Genomic DNA, 21,017 nt, shown 5'->3' with positions numbered 1-21,017 from the left:
CCATGGAAATAGAACATTTGGAACATTCTCCATGGGGCTAGATACGTTTAATGAGATCCTGGAATTTTAAAGCCAAATGATCAACATTTCCACGGAAACAACCAGATGGAAGCTCTCCTACAGGCCAAGAGTCAGGTATAAAAAAGATGGAGATGCAAGCCGCTCACAGTAACAAGTGTTTTTCTATGCTTTTTCGGTGCAATAAAAACAATCAAATGAAACGAGGTGCTATTCTATGTTTTTTCGGGCTAAAAAGTTACTTACTGCAGCTTTAGATGCATAAAATTCATTGTAATTTCACTGCTTCACAATGTCAGTGTGTTATACATTTTTTTTTTTTTTTTTATGTAATACTGCCTGCATATCCCATTAGCACCACAGTGACATAATCAACTAGAGATGTCTACATTCAGAAGGACCTTTCCTGGGACCTGAGCATTCCCAGATCTTACCTGCTCTGCTTCCATCAGCCTAGTGTGCAGCAGCTCAGCCACCTCACTGAGCAGACCGGGGACTTCCAGAGCGCTCAGCTTCTTCAGGATGTGGAAAATGATCTTCTCCATGTAAAACGCGCTGCTTTGAGGCACACCGCTCCCTGCTCTGTCATATCCGCCCACAGCCACCTTCACCAGCGCCACCAGCTCCACAACATGGGCCCGGTCTGAGGGACTGACCCCGAGATGATGGTTACATGCTCGAATCACGCGGTCGCAGAGAGTCCGCCCCTGGAGCCCGGGTTGGTCCTTCACATACTCCTGAAAAACATGGACCAGTATTCAACATTTGAATATAGTATAAAAGTTTACAGTCAACTTCACAATCACCCAATCTTTATATCAATTTTTTCGGAAGCGTTGCAAGTTCATCATCCAAACTGATAACGGATAATTGCCAATGTACGTACTGTTTTATACAGTTGTAATTTGCATGGATTTGATCATAATAAACAAAACAGTGAGGAGCATTTTAACAATATGTACAAATAAACACATGAACTTTTATCAAGCTAATTTATTTACAGTGGTAGAACATAAAGTAAAAGAAGAAAAGAAAAGTTGTACCCAAAATTTGTACTTCAATGCAGTACTTTACTAAAGTGGATAATTTTTACTTTTACTTCAATACATTTGAAAGCAGTATCTGTACTTTCTACTCCACTATTTTTGAACAGGACTGAAAAGTAAAAGTATTTTTTATTATTGTGTGAGACCTGCTGAAAAGGCTGAGGGGTTTTTTTTGGTTTTTTTTACATATACAAAATACAATAAAAATATACAGATGAATTCAAAATATGAATTCAATTGTTTCTGTTGAACAAAATTCAGCTCAAATCTTTATCAAAATCACCACATTTGAAGCTTTATAAGACTCAAAATCTGCACGAAATACTTTTACTTTGTCCTCTTTAAGCACATTTTTAAACAGGTACTTTAATACTTTAACATAAGTACATTTTTGTATGTGACACTTCTACCAAAAAAAAAAAAAAAAAAAAAAAAAAAAAAATCACATTTACATTAATCTATTGTATGACATAATGAAACATGTCCAACTAGAAAAACTTAAATTTGAACTTGGAGGGAAAGTGGACATTTTTCACTTGACATCGGATGTTTATCTGGAGTACAATCTGGACAAACTGGTGAATATGCAATTATTAATTAATGTTATTATATTTGCCTTTTGTTTTGTTTATGTATATTTTTGGTATAATGATTGTATTCTTTTTTATTATTATACTTTAAAAATTATGCTGAAAAACGTTTAAAAAAAGATAATAAAAAAGCATAATAATAAAATATGTAAGAGTTGTAAATCTTATAGATAAATAGTCAGTTTTCATTGCCTAGAACGGCACATAAATGTTAAGATACTTATAAAAGAAACACGAGCTCAGTGTCTCATAACGTCTGATTAAAACTTAACATTAAACAAACTTACCTGAAGTTCAACTCGAAATAACTCCGTTTCTTTGGTGGAGGCAGTCCTCTTTATATATTCATCCAGTTTTAAACACTTCATGTCGACAGCTGTGACAAAAAAACAAGTCAAAACTGTTACTTTTACTTGGATTGTGACTGGTTTATGGTGTTTGTTGTTAGCCTCAGGGTTAGCTACGGCTCCTACATCTGACACGTCTCTACTCAACACACAAATAAAGTCCTTTTAACACGCTAAACGATAACTTACGTGAACGGGAAGTGTTTCTTAAGCTTAAAATATCTACGGGCGTTTAACGAACATAACTGAATGTCAATGTTATTCCTAAATATGTCGGTAAAGTTTTTAAATTGAGAAGCTCTGTGATCGTGGAAACCTCTACGTCGCCGCGCGCTGGTTTTGAATGGCGGCTTTTGACCAATCACAGCACACGTCCGCCAAAACCAGAAACGCAAGGGTTCATGGGAAATGTAGTGAATCACAGTACACGGTAAAAACTCACATATAAAGGCATGAAGGCGTCTAAAAGTAAAAATATAGCAATATATAAACTTTACATTTTCGGGTTAAGAGAAGGATTTGTGAAATAAGACAAGAAAACAGCAGTGGCAGTAGAATAGTTCATTAGTTCAGAGCCAACTGTCTCCACCAGATGGCATAAGATGTATTTTACAGTCTATTTAATCCCATGGGGAAAAATATAAATCAGGGGACAGGACTGCAGCTTGTAATATTGCATACATTTCAGCCAAAGTTATTATTTTTATTTTATATAGGCCTATTTTATATGGGCTAATAACCTTTTGTCTTTGAGTTTTCTAATCCCACCTCTAGTGTTGTAGACTATATTTTTATTTAATCATAATGGTGTATAATGTACAGTAACCAGACACCCCTGTTAATCTGGGACAGTCCCAGTTTTGAGCCCCGTGTCCCCTGTCCCAGCAGATTTATTCAAAACCAGTAATTTGTCCCAGTTTTACACAAGAAATATCCCAGGTGTCCCTATTTTTGACCAATTTTATACCCACCAAAAATAAAGAGGGGCATAAACTCTCTCAGATGATAAACTGACTCACAAAAAAATATGTGAATAAGACACAAATGGACCAGGAAAATAATAATATTCTTAATTACTTTTCACAGTTTTATTTTTACCAGACACCCCAACCCGCATGTGTTCCAGTTTTTTCTTTTGAAAATCTGGTCACTCTAGTATATTGGTACGTTAAAGTGGTACATTTACTTATTTTACTTTAGGCCTATTCAAATACAGGCCTTTTATTTTGTATTTCTTTCTTTATTGGTTCAATATGTAAATTGACCATGGGTTACTGAAAAAGTTGGCACTGAAGTCAAAAAGGTTAAGAATACCTGGTTTAAAGTGCCCTGTGAGCCTGTGAAAAATGGCACTAAACTAACCAAGCAGAAGCTGTATTGATATGTGCTGAACACACAAAAATAACAGGAATTCACCTTGATGTGTAAGGTCGGCCTAAGTATTACACAGAAAAGCATTAAGTAGAAACATCTCCAGACCGGCAGATCTTCACGAGGTCATATCATAATAAAAAAACACACTTCCTGCTTCCATAAATATAGCTTTATTATTATTATTCGAGTTGATTATTGCACGTGTCCACTGTTTCAGGGGTGTATAGCAGAGTATGTGTTTATTTGGGCACATGCCCTCTGGTTTTGACGATGTGCTCTATCTCAGTCTTCTCTGACGTGTCCAGGTTGATCTTGTATTTGGCCAGAATCTTCAGGATCGGCCTCAGCTTCAGCCACCACTGTTCGGTCGGGATGCGATGCCTGAAAGGAAAACATTTTGGTAGAGATACATTAAAAGTCCTATATTATGCAAAATTGACTCTTATGAGGTTTAATCCATGTTCTAATGCTGTCATCTCCTCAAAAACAGACCTGGAGTTGTGTTTTGTTTCATTCACACATGTTTGAGTAACACTTTATTATTAGTCTGTCTACATCTCCAAAGCTCAAAATGCTCTGTTCCACCTTGTGATGTCATGAAGTGGTGCTGGTCACATGATCACATTTTTATATAGCCATTCAAGTCACTCAAAGCGCTTTACATCAAGGAACCAGTGTACGGACACTGACACTGACACTGGGAGCGAGGTGGTTTAATTATCTTACCCAAGGACACAGCAAAAGCATTCAGAGAAAATCAAACTGCCAACCTTCAGATTTTTTATTTTTTATTATTTTAAGCCATTTATCTATTATCTTGTTTTACTGCATGCACCATTTTCCTTCTGTTCTTTAACTCTGCAGTGCAATACTGGAATTTCCCCACTGTGGGACTAATAAAGGCATATCTTATCTTATCTTATCTCAGTGGGCAAACACCAAGCTAATGTCGCCCCTTCAAGTGTTAAAGTGAACAGCTCCATTTACCTTTAGTTCAGTAGAAATAGGCAATGCCAGGGCTGAAATGATCCAGATGATTCTAGTGAAGGTGTCTGGAGTTTAAAAACATAGTGGAGCACTTCCTCTATTACCACATGATGACATCACAATGTGAAGTGTTTTTAGTTTGAGAGAAGAACTCAGCCTAAATATGCAGGGTTTGTGCGTTGAACATGAGTGAATGAAACAAAACACAACTCCAGGTCTGTTTGTGATGAGGAAACAACATTAGAACAGATCAGAAAATATTTTAATATGGACTCTTTTCAATTGTAATTCTTCTATCTAGTATAAAAATAGGAAAAATGGCTCACTCAAAGTCAGTGCATTCTTTGGCTTCTGAAAGAGGCTGGAAAACCATGGATCTCTTCTTCATTCCCAGAATACAGGCTGTGTCGGGAGAATTGGCAAAAATCCGACCTAGAATGTAAAAACAAACAAAATGAACAACATTAGGCTGAGCAACGACAAAAAAAAGAACATTTCAATATATATATTTCCCATTATCCCCATGACGATAATCAGACAAGACTTCTCCAAAGGAAAAAAAATCTGCAATACACCTATGAATGTTATAGTTTAATGAATGTTAAAGTACTGCACCAAAAACTGACCCCAAAAGAGCAGAAATATTAAACTCGTACTCAAAAGATAACCTTCCATTTTATTTAACATTTTTAAAGCCATTTTGCAGCCTGTTGTTAGTTCTATTAGGCTGTAAAAGATATACTTAATATTCTAATTTTGCAAATCGTTTTATATTATGAATTTAACAAACAAATAAATCAACACAAAACTATAGAACATTTAAAGTGCCCATATTAGGCTGTTTTTTGTTTTTTTTTTGTTTTTTTTTGTTTTTTTTTATCTCTGTTATAATGTTGTTTCCTCATCACAAACAGACCTGGAGTTGTGTTTTGTTTCATTCACACATGTTTAACACACAAACCCTGCAGATTTAGGCTGAGTTCTTCTCTCAAATTGAAAACTCTCTGTTCCACCTTGTGATGTCATGCGGCGATACAGGAAGTGCTCATGACATCACAAGGTGGAACAGAGCATTTTGAGCTTTGGAGATGTAGACAGACTAATAATAAAGTGTTACTCAAATATGTGTGAATGAAACAAACACAACTCCAGGTCTGTTTTTGAGGAGGCAACAGCATTAGAACATGACTCAAAGCTCACAAGAGTACATTTTGCATAATATAGGACCATTAAACAAAGCCGCTCTTACCGTGTCTGTAGCACTCCTTCAGTTTATCAGTCAACCAAAGCACAGACTTGAGTCCCATTTTTGTGCCAAAGTTCCTGTCAAACGGGCTGGGTGTCCCTCCCTGAACAGAGATTAAAAAAAATTATATAATTACAGAACAGTAACGGTGAGGAACAGTCAAAAGGAACTCAGTTCTTTTCTAAGTGAATCAGCAGCCATTTTGAAAGAGTAAACTACCAACTGGGAGTTTTGGGGGAAACATAAAATAGACACTGTAGCAATTCAAGTGAAATTCAAATAGCAGGAAAGGCCCCTGATAGGTTCTGGTTTTTAAATTAAATCTCCATGGAGACAAGCATGTAGTGGGTCTTACACTCAAAAAGTTACATAGTGTGCTTTTGATGTATCCTGTTTGTTTGTTAAACTCTGTGTAAACTGTGCTGCACCTGTTGCATGTGTCCCAGGACATTCTTCCTGCAGTCAAACACTCCCTTCCCCTCCTCCGAATACAGGTTAAAAATGAAGTCTGTTGTGTAGTTGGCGTTGCATTTTTCATTTCTGCATATAAATATTTAATAAATAAAAAGATAAATGAATGTAAATAAAGAACATGTTTAGAAAGGTTTGAGTGAATCTTCCACACCTCAAAATGAGTCCTCTCTTTACTGTGGTCTTCATCTTCTCCACCAGATGCTCCACGTTTACCTAAAACAGAAATGTATTATGCCTATTATGTCCTCCAACTAAAAATACTATAAAAAATAACTAAGTGAGTGTGACGTCACCCACAGTTTTCAGCTCCACTCAAATGAAGCTCATTGAAGCTAGCAGTTATAGGGGCGAACTCGGAGCTGAGTGCCGACTGCGTATATCATAGCAACCAAAGAGCCAATGTGGAGCGGGGCTGTTGAAGGTAACGCCCCTTCCTGCCCGCACCGCTGGTTTAGCAGGGAGCAGGCGCTTAGCAACGCTGTCAATCAAACCTGTTACTAACGCTAGCAGGAGTGACCTCGGAGAATGAAGACGCCTGATCATATCTTGATTTACAAAGACAATAGTAAAATTACAACCTCAGGATCATGTAGAGCAGGTTAATACAAACATTTAAGACCAAAATGACGAGTTTGACAGCAGCAGTTAAAGAGAGAGGGGGAACAGTTTTCTCTCTACTTATTCATTTATATTAGATGGGGGCCAATGTGAGACTTCTTGCCCTGGGACCCCCAAAGAAAACTTTCCCCCAAAAGAAGGACTTTCCATTGCACATTACATAATATATCATATATTTTTGTGAATTACTTTAGTTGTGACTACATACAGCGTAAGTATCGTACCTCCAGATCATGGATGTTGAATGGCTCCTCATAGATATAAGCAGCATCAGCCCCAGAGGCCAGCCCAGCCATGGTTGCCAGATAACCGCAGTATCCCCCCATCGTCTCCACTATGAACACTCTCCTCTTGGTGCCCGCTGCAGACTGCTTGATCCTGTCACAGGTCTACAACAGACACAAAAGAGAATTTAAACACATGTCTGGAGAATGCAATAACGCTTATGAAAAAAATTGATCCACAGGGCTGCATATTATACAAATAAAGCCATGCAGTTGTGAGGTTTTCAGATTTAAAGCTCCACCATGAAACCTTTTAGCCAAAAAATTAATAAATAAATAAAAATAAATGTTTTTGTTTTTTTTAAATATGTATATTTGGGATGTTTTTATTGCATGGAAAACCAAAGTAAAACATAAATCCTTAGTGGGCTCGCATCTCCACAAACCTGACTCTTATTTGGCCTGAAGTAGGGCCTCTTTCCATAGAAATGTTGTTCCTTTGGCTAGAATCTTCCATTATTTATCTCCATGGAGAATATTCCGAAGTACGTTTTTTTTACTTTGTATACGGTGTTACTTTAAAATAAACCTGAAAATCCAATTGGAATTATTTTGTTGAAAAAGTTGAATAAATTTGGTAACATTGAAATGACCCGAGGATAAACCTTGTTCCAAACCCTGGTGCCCTCCCACTGTATTATTACATTACTGCAGTGTTCCATAGACATATCATTGTAGTACCATGGTGATGGTGTTGAGGGCAGTGTCCGCTCCGATGCTGAAGTCAGTTCCTGGGACGTTGTTGGAGACTGTGGCCGGAACCACCACCAGAGGAATACACAGCTCCTCATACTTCTCCCGGGCCTGGACCAACTGCAGACCGCCCACAAACGCCTGCAGGACAACACAACTGTCATGGATCAGGTTTCGTTTCATTGTTTTCCTTGTTTTCCTTGTTTTTGTTTGCCTTATTTCGATAGTTGATGTGTTTTAGTTTGACGTGTGTCCTATGTGCTTGTGTTTTTGAGTTCTACTTCCTGTTTGTTGATGGAATGCAATGCCCTCATGTGTTTCACCTGTTCCTTGTTTCCTGAGGTATTTTGGCCTCATGTTTCCCCTCATCTTGTGTTGGTGCACGTCATCACTGTTCATTAATTTTCTGTGATTCCTTGGGTTTGGACTATTTTGGAGTTTTCAGTTTTTTTCTTCCCCAGTACTATTTTCTTTATTAAATTAGTATTATTAAATTAGTATTATTTCTTATTGTGACAACCTCCTTGTGATAACAACACTGTTAACATCAGTCACTCATCAAATAAGATCTGTGGACCTGAGCAGGACTGGGCCTGGTCAGGACACAGGGGGGCGCCAGTGGCAGGGGGGCAACAGTGGCAGTGGGGCGCCGTTGCAGGGGGGCACCAGTGGCAGGGGGGCGCCAGTGGCAGGGGGGCGCGTGTGAGTGTCGGTGGTGGGCTGAGAGGCTGATGGCGCAGATTGGCAGCAAACTGAAGTGAGGGAATGAATAATGCTCTGTAAAGTGTCTTTGAATGTCTGTAAATCTGATGCACAAAATTCAAATGTTTTAACCTCAAATCCTCCAATGATGATCAGGCTGTGGATGTTGAACTTGGTGATGCTCAGACTGATTTCCTCCATGAATTCATTTGGGAGAGATCTGTGTCATAAAAGAAAATGACATGTTGCATTATCCCATTGTATTATAACATTTAATACAGTTTGTCCACAATTTAAAAACTGAAATCAAAAGTACAAGTTCGTCCCCTGTTTTTAAGTTCATATTGCGGCTGTTCTTTCTTTCTTTCTTCTTTATTTGTCAGGGACCGTGTACAAATTCATTAATCTTACAAAAAAAAAAAGATCATTTGTGCCAGATTTAGCTACTGCTGCTTTCCATGTGCAGTCCCTGGACAGGTGAACACACATTAAAATACACATTTCATTACAATGACATTATAAGACTATCAGTTCATTGTTAACATTAGCAGTTGTGTCCTTTTGGCAAGACACTGCACTGTCTGGGCTTGGAGACACATGTAGACTGTATAAACTTGTGTTGATGTGGTTTGAATGTCTCACCTCTTAGTCCCCAACATGGATCCACCTTTTCCAGTCCACCCTCCAACATCACTCCAACCAATGGGCTCAATCTGTCAAACAATGTTAGAAATTACTACAGCTTTAATGAATATTTTAATAAATATTTGATTATTCATATTAACACATGAATATCAGATAAATATGACATCATATTTTGATCTAAAATGGCAGACACGCACCATGCCGTGAGCCAGTCCATCGAAGCTGTCGTGCACCGCTAACATCTGATGTCCCTGCAGAATGCCGATCCTCACGGCCGAGCGCACGGCGGCGTTCATCCCAGCACAGGGGGCGCCCACGTTCAGAATCGCAATGTTTATGTTACTCTACAGAGGAAGAACGTTTATTCAAATCAATTCTAGTTTATATGCGCTTTCCACAACTTTTGCTGTTATAGTAATGCTGTGCACAAAACAACTGTGCACTAAAAAACAACCAAAAAAACTCCATCCCAATCTGGATGTGTCACAGTTTTGAACTTTGAAAATCTGGGGACCCTTTCTCCATGTTCCTACCTTCACTTTGGGGAGGTGGACATGAGCCAGCATTTTGTAGGTGTTCCAGTTATTCTCAAAACTCCTGTCGTCAAAGAAAAATACAAACATTAAAATTTTACTCACAGTTTACATTTATCCCAGAATAAAACACGTTTCTTTAAGTAGAACAAAAACATGCATGCCTCACTTTCCCCTGAGCTTCACGGCCTCTTCAAACCTCCCCTCCGCCATCGCTGTGGTCACGTCTTTGGTCTGGGAAGTAAAAACAAAATATATGGAAACAATTGTCCAGAAGAATTGACAAAAAGACTAAAATATGAACTGACAAACTAATATAAGATTAGGTTAGCAGCTTTTATGTAGAATAAGACACGATGGAGACACAGGGAGGGCATCTGACACACAGGGGCATTTCAGAACAGGTTTGTACAGCTCTAAACTCCAGGGTTAGCAGTTTTTATGCAGTATGGGAGGATATTTTGTTGATACAGATGGGCAGATGTGGACACTGACCACTTGTACGCACTCCATGAGGGGCAGTCTCACGGCCTGGTTCCCCGACAGAGACACCACACAGGCGGGGGTGTCGGGGGTGGCCTCCAGCAGAGCCATGACCGCCTCCACCCCCATACGGCTCGCCTGGAACGCAGGACAGAGATGGACAGTGATGGGAGGAATACACAGGGCACATATAACACAAGAGAGGATTAAAAACAGTTTTATATTTGTTTCACTCTTTCACTGATCAGAGAAGGAAACATCTCCCCTGCCTCACCACAAGAGTAGTGTTTTAGATTTTTCTGTCTAATTCTGTGCAATCAGACCTGTTGCTAACGCTAGCAAATGCAACCTTGGGGAAAGAAGGTGCCTGGTTTTCTGTTATTAATGTTTATATCTTGAGTTATGGACAAAATTGCAAAATAAAAACCCCAGGATCATGTAGAGCGGGTTAATACGAAGATTTAAGTCTGACAAGTCTGACAGCAGCAGTTACAGAGAGAGAGGACACAGTTTTTCAATAGAAAGTGAAATGAAGCCAGAGTCGATGATCACTTCCTATTTGGAACGTGACGGCTAGCAGGTTAGCTATGTCCATTTATAAAAACAGTCTATGGATTTACCAGGATCCTGTCGAAGGCCGAGGGCGTTCCTCCTCTCTGCACGTGACCCAGGATGGTGCTGCGAGTGTCGAAGCCCATTTTCTCAGAGACCAACTGAAACGAAAACATTTAAAACATTACAATGACGTTTGAAGAAGCTAACGTAGCACAGCTCCGCTCCTGTACCCACCTTTTTGATCTGGTCACAGGTGATGGGTTTTCCTTTGAGGTCCATCGCTCCTTCAGCCACAATGATGATGTTCAAACGGGAGCCACGCCCCCTTTGCTGATGGACAGAAAGAAAATGTTACGTTTTAAATATAAAATAAAAAGGTTTGGACACACCCTCTCATTCAGTGTTTTTTTTTTTTTTGTTTGTTTGTTTGTTCCTAGGGAGGTGTTCTGGGCATGTCCCACCGGGAGGAGGCCCCGAGGAGGCCCCGGGGAAGACCCAGGACACGCTGGAGGGACTATGTCTCTCGGCTGGCCTGGGAACGCCTTGGGGTCCCACCGGAGGAGCTGGAGGACGTGTCCGGGGTGAGGGAAGTCTGAGGGAAGTCTGGGAGTCCCTGCTTAGACTGCTGCCCCCGCGACCCGGCCCCGGATAAAGCGGAAGAAGATGGATGGATGGATGGATGTTTGTTTGTTTGTTTTTTACTACTTTCTACATTTTATAGACAAACAATAAGTAAGATACATGGAATTATGTAGTACAGAATTTTCTAAAATATATTTTATATTCAAATCCTCAAAGTATCTGCCCTTTGGTTCGTCAAAAAATATTTAATAGAGTTATTTTGTAGGCTGAGCAAGGTAGCGTACAAATTTGGTTCAGTTAGACCAGTTCTGTCACAACGAATGGGCCAAAACTCCTGCCAACTATTGTGAGAAGTTTGTGGAAGAATATCCAAAATGTTTGACCCAAGTCACACAGTTTAAAGATGATGTAGCCAAATATTAATGAAGAAATTTGTCTTAAAAAAAGTCATTCTCTCATTATTCTGGCATTTAGCAAATACAAATAATTTTGTTAATCCTAATCGATATAAAACAGAAAAGTTTCATCTGATTTTATGTCAGACAGTGAAAAAAAAGTGTGTGTCTTTATACATATGTGGAATGTAAACTTCTGATTTACACTGTATGTGTTTGTTGTACGTTATTGTGTTCATTTACTATTTATTTTTTTATTTTCTGTTTTTTTTAATTGTTTTTTTTATGATAACATAAATGTAAAATACAATAAAATAAAATGTCTGATGGTTACATCACTGAGGCGTCTACAGAGATGCTCCTCCCAGCCGTTGTCAGGAGGCATCTCGGGGATAAAGACCCAGTCGGCTCCACAGGACAGAGCCGTGACCAACGCCAAGTATCTGCAACAACACACAACTCAGCTCTTTGGGCAAGACTTCTGATGCTGTCGGCTCATAATTCTGAAATGATTTTCTAGCAGGAAGTTTTGAAAGCAAATTTATTTACAAAAAAATATGTTCAACTCACCCACAGTGTCGCCCCATCACCTCCAGGATGAAGGTTCTCTGGTGACTGTAGAGAAACAGTAGTTTAGATACTGAAATCTTGTGTCATGATTCTCATGGCCAAAATAACTGCGATTAATGATTGTATTATGATAGCGGTTAAAGTTGCTGATAGTTTTAAAATGTTATGGATATGAATAATTATAATTTTAATGTTATGAATATGTTCCGTGTTTAAACAACTTTCATTTAATTGTATTTTGTTATCAGTGAAAACAAGTACAACCTAGAGGAGAATATTATGAATAAGCAGGACCGTCAACAGATATTTGGGGGCCCGGGTCAAGAAGCCTCACAATTCTGGGCCCCCTAAGGGGCCCAGAATTGTCACCCCCGTCAACTCCCCTGTGGATAAGAGCTTTTTCTGCACATTCTGGAATGCCGATTATCTTTGTTGGCAATTATCACGATTATATAAAATGTCCCACGAATGATTATTGTGTACCATTTTTATCACGATAAACGATAATATTGTTTATCGTCCCATCCCTAAACTCCACCTCTGTGCAGTGTTTCACTGTGTTCTGTTGTGTGCTCTGTGTGAATGTAAACATAACTCCAGTCTAAGCCCCACCTCTGCGCCGTGGTGGTGATGGCGTCGACGATCTCGATGATGCGGTGCAGAGCTGAGTCTGTGCCGATGGTCATGTCGGTGCCACAGAAGTCGTTGTCGATGGAGCCCACCATCCCCACGATGTTCAGGTGAGAGGACGACTTCGCCTCCTGAGCCGTGATCTTACCTGAGGAAGTAGTTTTGGTAAAGCCACAGTATGTAACTTTTTTCATATGGCTGTTTATTGATAAGAAAATCTGAGAGGACCTCTTCCTTCTAGTCTCCATGGAAACAAGCACAGAACTTCTCTCTCCATCACTAAATATTCCAAAGCATTTGTTTCAACTTTCTCTTTCCACAGAATCATGCAGGAGACATGCCACCTTCTCATAATATTCTAACACTATTTATATGTTTGGGATTTTAATTGCATTGTGATGGCCGAACCCCTTGCAGTCCCCCCTGCAGGTAGGGACATGTTGAGGCCTCACTTTCCTCTCTAAACCTCACCGGCCTTGAGCAGGTCCTGCAGTAGCTCCGCCCACTCGGTCCTGAACTGGTTTGCTCCGGTCAAACTGCCGTCTCCTCCGATCACACACAGGTTGGTGATGCCCAGTTTGACCAAGTTACAGGCGGCTCGAGTGCGCCCCTCTTTGGTGCGAAAGTCCTGACAGCGCGCGCTCCCAATCACAGTCCCGCCCTGAAAGAGACCGTAGACTGTTGACTGGACAGGTTCAGACGACATCAGAACATTCTATAGGACAATAATATTTAATACAGATGAGGGGCAGATAAAATTAATACAGTTAAAATGAAGATTTTTGTTGTAACACAGTGAGTTCTTGGGTCCAGTCACTAAAAGAAATGATCAGGTTCAACATTTATGAGCTTTTTGGGTATTTCATGGCAAAGTAAAAAGTAATCAACATGGAAAACTGTCTCTTGCAGCCCCATCTGGCCGTATGACATCATTACATTTTAGAACCTGAAAACCACCATTTGATATTCTGCAGTGACAGCTGTTTGTCTATGGCAGGATATTCAGCGGTTACTGTGGTGACATAATGCACACATTAGCGAAGATAGCCCAAAAAATGTAAAAATAATCTGAAAAGTACAAAATGGATTTAAACAACATGTTCTCAGGCGTTCATGGTCCTATTTAGGAGTTTGATTTTCAACAAAAAAGATGAGAGTGACTAACTGAAAAAACTGTTGAATGGAAAGTTGTCATGTGTAAGAATGGGTGAATCACAGAATATTAAAGCTAAACATAGGGAGAGTTTGAACAGGGACAGGGAGAGATCTCTAGATTACGCAAACATGCGTGGATGACATTTAAAACCTCTACAGGCATGTTTTTTGATGAAGGAACATTATGACACGGCAGGAAGTTAAAAAAAAAAAAATCCATTTCACATAACAGGTGGGCACATGAACCCTCTGCTCTGTTGGCACAGGGGTATTCTGTAAACTCTGGCATTTAAAGAGCCGTTTGACATTCACGATGCCCGAGACTCTACACTCTGACGTACAATACACACAAGTAACACAGGCTTAGATTACAGTTTTAATGCGCTCAACATTCAACAACAGTTTCAAGTCCCTATGGCAGATTAGACCACTCATTTTAAGTTAAGTTCATTATATTTAAGTGTTTGCTAAAAATGTTAGCCCCAATAGCCCCTCGTTCACTGCATAGGCCTGTACTGTTTAGTTTAGAGGTCTCTGTAGCGCATTCATTTGATTCGGATGCGCAGCTCACTACTTTCGGATCACATGACTCTGGCGTCTGGGTGAATATAAAGTTTAAAGGCTAACAACTCTAATAAAACCTGATTTCTGTCATAAATAGTGTTTCAAATTGACTGGCACAAGTATTTATGGATCATTATTAACCGTACAAGTCTTTGTCGAACTACATCTCACGTAAACTGACTGGATTATTTTGATTTTTGTCTGAGATGTGGAAATTCTCGCTCTTTTAACAGCTTGAGCTGAGGTAAGTGGCTAACAATAGCAACTTTACACACCAACAGTTTATTTAAGAGTGTTTTACAGTGTGATAAATCAGACAAGACCTGTCTCTGTTCACTTGTTTTTCCGACTCTCGCAATGCATTGTGGTCTATATTGACTGGTCCAGCGACCCCCAGTGCTCACTACTTTTCAAGGTGCATTGTGGGAAATTTTGAATACATTACTTTTTCACCAACTGGACATTTGGACACCACTAAAAATGTGTGATCCATAAGTAGTGCCCCTGTAGGAAGACTGGACATTCACACACAGCCCCAGTTTGGCTATTTCTATAGGTTCAGTTCATTTTTATATTTATTTTTTTTATAGATTCAGTGTACGCAGACACTGGTGGATGGTAAGAAGTGTCTTGCCCAAGGACATAACGGCAGCATTCATTTGTTGGAGCTGGAACTCCGCCAACTTTGGGACCAGAAGACGAGCACTCCACCAGGTGAGTTAGTGTCGTACCAAACAATGGCTCTTTGAGAAAACACTTTTTTGTAGTGTGAAGTCACTACAAAGTATCCATAAAACTTAAATTTTCTTTGTTCAATAGAGAGACAGAGTTTAAAATTTGTAAGTTTGACGTCTGAACGACCTCAGAGCGTCTGCACGTTTTGTCCAAATGAAATAAAAGAAAAGCTTGAGTTGTTTTTGTTATTGATGTAAAAAATAAGTTGAATTTTTCTGACCAGCTGCAGCATCATGGACACACTCTCCCACGTCGCAGGGCGGATGTTGTCTCCTCCGTCCACCAGACCCTGGTAACCCTGTCACCGAACACAAACAAAACAAAACCAAAACAAGAACACGTCAAACCTCCGGCAGAATAATATTTACTGAATCAAATCAACAGGACAAACACGGACACAGGAGAGTGTGTACCTCATGGACGAAGTAGACCTTAGCCCCAGTGTAGAGGCCCACTCGAACAGTGGCCCTCACCGCGGCGTTCATACCTGCACGTTAAAACACATATCATCATATTTGAGATTTTACACATAAAAATGCCTAGTTTTGTCAAGTATTTTTTATTCCTGGTTTAGTCTTTGGTTTAGTCCTGGTTTAGTCTCGGCCTCCTGCTGGTGTCCAGAGTCAGGACTAAACCAGGACTAAACCGGGACTAAAGTGGGACTAAATTAATTCTAGTTCTGATCCCAAGAAACCATAATGTAAACAAAAGCCAAAGCTTCACTGTTTAATCTGTCAGAGAAATGTTCCTTGTGCATAAATCGTCCCTGTATTTTGGATTTTGGACCTTTTTTTATGTTTTAGAACTCAATGTTTCTTCATAAACTGCCACTTAACTGATGTAAAACTATGATAAGTATTTACCTTGGGTCCTGTCGCACTAAACCAAGTCAGAATTACAAAAACATTAATGTGATAAATGTACTTTAATCTCTGTATCAGTATGTGTTTTTGAACTAAATGTGCCTCTTTTCAGTACAGAGATATTGTAAAAGCAGCTCTTCAGGTCAAAATAAGCCTGCTGTGTGCTGTCTGCATTTAATTATACAGCTTTAACTGAGTGTCTGAGAAACAGGAAGTATGTGTTAGCATGCTAGTTGTTGTTAGCTTCACCATGGCGCTCGTCTCAATGGAGATGTTACTGCTTTGAGTGGGATATTTGACAATATGCCCGTAAACATATGTAAGTCCTCGGAGAGCAAGGACAAGCGGGTGTCTGTCGCAGTACCCATCCAGGTTACAGGTCAGATCTGTGGAGAGGCGCTCACAACTAGGACAGAGGACCAGCTTTAGTGTTTTCGTTTGTCTGGGTTCAAGACGAGAGCTGAGATTATAACTGTATCTCTGGTTACACTCGGGGAGCAGCAGTCTGACCAGTGCCACCACTTCACTCACTCAGAAGGTCAAGTTATAATTAGACAAGTCACATTCACACTGAGCGTTAATGCACAGGAGAGAGAGACGAGCTGGACACTGGCACAAGGCTGTTCGTCTCCAAGGTCTCAAAACTCAAGCTGTTATAACACGAAGAACTATCAAAATATCAAAATTTTAATTTGACCCGCCTGTAATAAACTCGTTATGTGTTTTTATTTCAACTCCACTCAGTTGTTTTTTGTAATCCCTCAGTCGTCCAGGTCTTATTCATAGTGAACCCAAGTTAAATCTGTCACCTTTAATGGTCTATCTCCATCTCAAAGACAGTAATCACTCCTTTGAAGAGAGTGAGGTACAGGTCTGAGCCAGAGAAAAGAAATGGTTTGAGAGGGGAGTTAAACAAGCTATTTTTGTGAGGAAAGACAATCCTTCCTTGAACAGGAATGGAGGCCTTAAACATCATCCATCCCCCATCTATAACTCCATCATCAAACCAAAGCAAACAAAAAAAAGAGAACAATAGAGCGAGCCAGTAGGGCCATTAAAGGCTGAATAGATATGAGGCCGTGTCCAGCAGTAATCTGATCAGAACTGAAGAAGCAGCTTGGACGAGCAGCCAAACGTCTTCACTCCTACAACGATTTGTCCAGTTGACAGATTTAACTTTGGGTTTTACTGTACTCCCATCATTTGCTAACCTGGCTCACCATAGAGAGACTATATCAGCACAGAAGACAAGTCATATTTTGGGGTACACTCAGTTTTGCGACGGGAGCAAAGGAAAGAGAACACTCTATGAACAAAAATGTAAATCTACCAGCTGTTTACAGAAGAGTCCTCAGCCTTTAGAATAAGGAGACAGCAGGCCAGTCGAATGCTAATCTGGTACTGGACAATACTGATGATGAGACAATAGGGACAGAACAGGGACAGAACAGGGACAGAACGATCCGTAGTGTGAGCTCTAGTGAACGACGGCAGGGCAGTTTCAATTTAGAACTCCTCCCTTCGGGGTTGGGCTTGTTTAATTCACAGCAGTACAAGTGCTTCAAGACAGTTCCATCAAATTGAAAAAGGGTTCTGGATGGAGCCGAAACATCTTGATTGTAAAAACAGTGTCCAGGCGACCGTCATTGAAACCGTTTCTACATTGACCCTCACAATGTTTTCTGATCTCTGTTCTAATGTTTCCTCATCCCAAACAGACCTGGAGTTCTGTTTTTGCTTCATTCACACATGTTTAACACACAAAACCTGCATATTTAGGCTGAGTTCTTCTCTCAAACTGAAAACACTCCACCTTGTGATGTCATTACGTGGTAATGCAGGAAGTGCTCCATTGTGTTTTTTAACTTCACACACCTTCACTAGAATCATTTGGATCATTTAAGTCCTGGAATTGCCAATCTGTACTGAACTAAAGGTAAAAAGAAGCTATTAACTTGAAAACTACTACTTCATGACATCACAAGGTGGAACAGAGCATTTTGAGCTTTAAAGCTGTAGACAGACTAATAATAAAGTGTTACTCAAACATGTGTGAATGAAACAAAACACATATTCAGGTCTGTTTGAGAAAAATACAGACATTTATTTTGTGGAAAATGTGCAAAGGAAAGAAGCTTTGAGCATTTGTGGAGGGAAAGTGTTGTTTTGACACTTCGACCAATCAGATTCAAGTGAGAGCCCTTTCAGATTGATAAATGTGTAGAAGCCCAGTCAGAGTACTGCACATATCAACTGAAGTGAGCTAAGTTCAAGTAAAGAAGTCGACTAAGTGAGCGTGACGTCACCCACAGCTCTAGTCAAATGAAGCTCATAGAGGCTAACAGTTATTGGAGTAGAGTTTCATATCAGGAATTCTGAGTGTGAGTATCATAGCAACCAAAGAATCAGGAGCCAATCAGGAGCAAGACTGTTGAAGGAAACGCCCCTTCCCGCCCGCACCTCTAGTTTAGTAGGGAGCGGGCACTTAGCAACACTGTCAATCAAACCTGTTGCCTCGGGGAAAGAAGGCGCCTGATTTGTCTGTTATTAATGTTCATATCTTGATTTACAGACACAATAGTGAAATAAAAACCCCAGGATCATGTAGAGCGGGTTAATATAAGACCAAAATGATGAGTCTGACATCAGAGAGAGGGGACACACTTTTTCAATGTGAAGTGAATTGGATGGAGCCGGTTAAGGTACCAGTGATCACTTCCTGTTTGGAACGTGGCGGCTAGAAAGTTAGCAGTTCAAAAATCTAGTGAAGTAGATAGTACAGATACTGCTCTCAAATGTACTGAAGAAAAAGTAAAAAGTATCCACTCTAAATGTACTTAAGGAAAGTACAGATACCTAAAAATTTCACTTAAGCACAGTACTTTACTATTTTTACTTCATTACCTTCCGCCACTGTTGAAACTGTTGCGTCTTAAGGGGAGACTCAAGGTCGTTTTACATTTGCATTTGGTTTAAAGTAGGCGATTCTCACAGCCCAAAGGATCAGAGGTGTGAACGCTCCCTCCAAAGGTCACGCAAAGGTCACTGCCCTAATCAAGTGAAAGGGCAGAGATGTCGCACTCACTCTAGGGGGCAGTGTTTCGGGAGAAGTATCAGACTAGTCTGAATCCTGGTAAAATAGTATCTGAAAAACTTCATTTATCTGGTTTTAAATTTAAAAATGTCATAAAACAACATTTTGATTCTACGAGCTACAGCCTGTGATGTAATAAGTCTTGGCTAAATCGGTCAGGCAAGTTTTGCTTCTGACCTTTATGCCAGATGCCCTTCCAGATATAAATACTTTATAAACATCTACTCAAGCTTGCAATTAATCAAAAATACTCAAAGTTGGTGAGAATGTTTCAAGCTGTAGTGATATGAGGCAAGTAAAACAACGAATTTGAGCTTTTAAACCAGAAAAAAATAGATTAAAAAATATATATATATATATATATTTAAGGTTTTAAAAGCAGGCAACACTATTTTTTTTATATTTTTAGGGAGATATGTTTGAGTTATAAGGGAATTTTGAGATTGTGAAAAACTATTGTTCTAAAATGGTTGTGCTGAGGTACAATTTGAGCAACAAAAATGAATAAGTGTCTTGCTCAAGGACACAACAAATCCAACCTGTGCGCTCTACAAACTGAGCCACAGTCGTCCTTGCACTTCCTGTGACTGTTTTGTTTTGTTAGTTCAGAAGTTGCTCGAAATTCTCCAGTGGTAAATTACTGGATTTTTTTTCCCATGCACCTGGCCTCACCTCAGGCCGCATCACCGTTCCCCGGCGCACTCTTTCAAACTCAGCGTCATATTTGATCATTAATCTTGTGTGTTACCGTGACGACAGCCTTCCCAGACTGTGTGACCCATAGCTCACTGCACTGTTAAACCACTGAGCTCTGAACAATGCAGACGGACTCCCAAACACGCGTCCCCCCACAACACCGTACCCACCACACACCCCACACCCGGGCCCGCACTCACCCTGAGCGTCCCCTCCGGAGGTCAGCACCGCAATGGCCCGGCCCACCCCCATCTTGGTGGGGTCCACGGGCTGCGTCTGTGCCATGGTTCTGTCCGGTCTGGAGTGGACTGCAGAGTGGACAAGAGATTTGTGAGTAAGGAGCTCTGAGCCGGTGTGAAACTAAAGACAAACTAAAGAGAAACTAAAGTGGGACCCGGAGGAGCAGAGGAGAGGCAGAGGCGGAGATATGGAGCTCTCCGGGAATGCTCCGGGCCCGGCCCACGTGCACCAGCGCTATTTAAAGACTCAAGCTAAATGCAATCTGTCTGGATTATTTAAGTGACCTGGGACTCTCAGGAAACAAAGTCAGATTATTTTTTTATGTAAAAACAGAGAACGTAGAGTAGCCTAAAACTGTACTCAACTAAGAGTAATGTTACTTCATAATAATTTTACTCAAGTAGAAGTACAAAGTAGTGGTCCAAGAAATTACTCCAGAAAAAAGTATTTAGGAAAAGGACTACTCGAGTAACTTGACAAGTAAATGTCGGGACGTCACATCTGGTTTATAGTTTTACTTTTAAAATTTTGTACTAATTGAGTGTTATTTTTATTGAAGTAACAGTACTCTTATTGACTTTACTGTTTTTAAACTCCACACAGCTTCACTGGAATTATTTGGATCATTTCAGACCTGGAGTTTGCCAATCTCTACCTGACTAAAGGTAAAAGGAGCTGTTAACTTGAAAACTACCACTTCATGACATCACAAGGTGGAACAGAGCGTTTTGAGCTTTGGAGATGTGACAGACTAATAATAAACATGTGTGAATGAAACAAACACAACTCCAGGTATGTTTTTGAGGATGTAACAGCGTTATAACACGGCTTAAATCTTAAAAGAGTCAGTTTTGTGCCATACATATTCTCTAAAATTACAGTCACAAGCTAGCTAGCA

At 40.0% G+C, this 21,017-nt stretch overlaps 2 protein-coding genes across 2 annotated transcripts in view; both read right to left on the bottom strand.

The window, feature by feature from the left end:
* Positions 1-2,340, bottom strand: part of espl1 (extra spindle pole bodies like 1, separase) — a 31,230-nt gene extending 28,890 nt beyond the window's left edge. Inside the window, 3 exon segments of the mRNA XM_055222038.1 lie at positions 453-755; positions 1,942-2,030; positions 2,191-2,340. Coding sequence (XP_055078013.1) covers positions 453-755; positions 1,942-2,022 — 384 coding nt within the window. The 5' untranslated portion in view covers positions 2,023-2,030; positions 2,191-2,340.
* Positions 2,341-3,529: 1,189 nt separating this feature from the next.
* pfkmb (phosphofructokinase, muscle b) lies at positions 3,530-20,268 on the bottom strand. Its single transcript, XM_033965897.2, has 22 exons — positions 20,080-20,268; positions 15,640-15,713; positions 15,447-15,524; positions 13,244-13,433; positions 12,755-12,920; positions 12,143-12,187; positions 11,907-12,015; positions 10,830-10,925; positions 10,661-10,753; positions 10,053-10,178; positions 9,727-9,791; positions 9,558-9,621; positions 9,222-9,368; positions 9,022-9,092; positions 8,512-8,599; positions 7,666-7,818; positions 6,925-7,089; positions 6,234-6,295; positions 6,037-6,148; positions 5,612-5,711; positions 4,689-4,794; positions 3,530-3,756 (listed from the first exon to the last, which is right to left on the bottom strand). The coding sequence occupies exons 1-22, from the start codon at positions 20,162-20,164 to the stop codon at positions 3,615-3,617; spliced, it is 2,337 nt and encodes a 778-aa protein (XP_033821788.1). The 5' UTR covers positions 20,165-20,268; the 3' UTR covers positions 3,530-3,614.
* Between the last annotated feature and the right edge of the window lie 749 nt (positions 20,269-21,017).

This window comes from Periophthalmus magnuspinnatus, chromosome 5, assembly GCF_009829125.3.
Source record: "Periophthalmus magnuspinnatus isolate fPerMag1 chromosome 5, fPerMag1.2.pri, whole genome shotgun sequence".
Lineage (NCBI taxonomy): Eukaryota > Metazoa > Chordata > Actinopteri > Gobiiformes > Gobiidae > Periophthalmus > Periophthalmus magnuspinnatus.
This window is presented reverse-complemented; position numbering and strand designations above follow the sequence as displayed.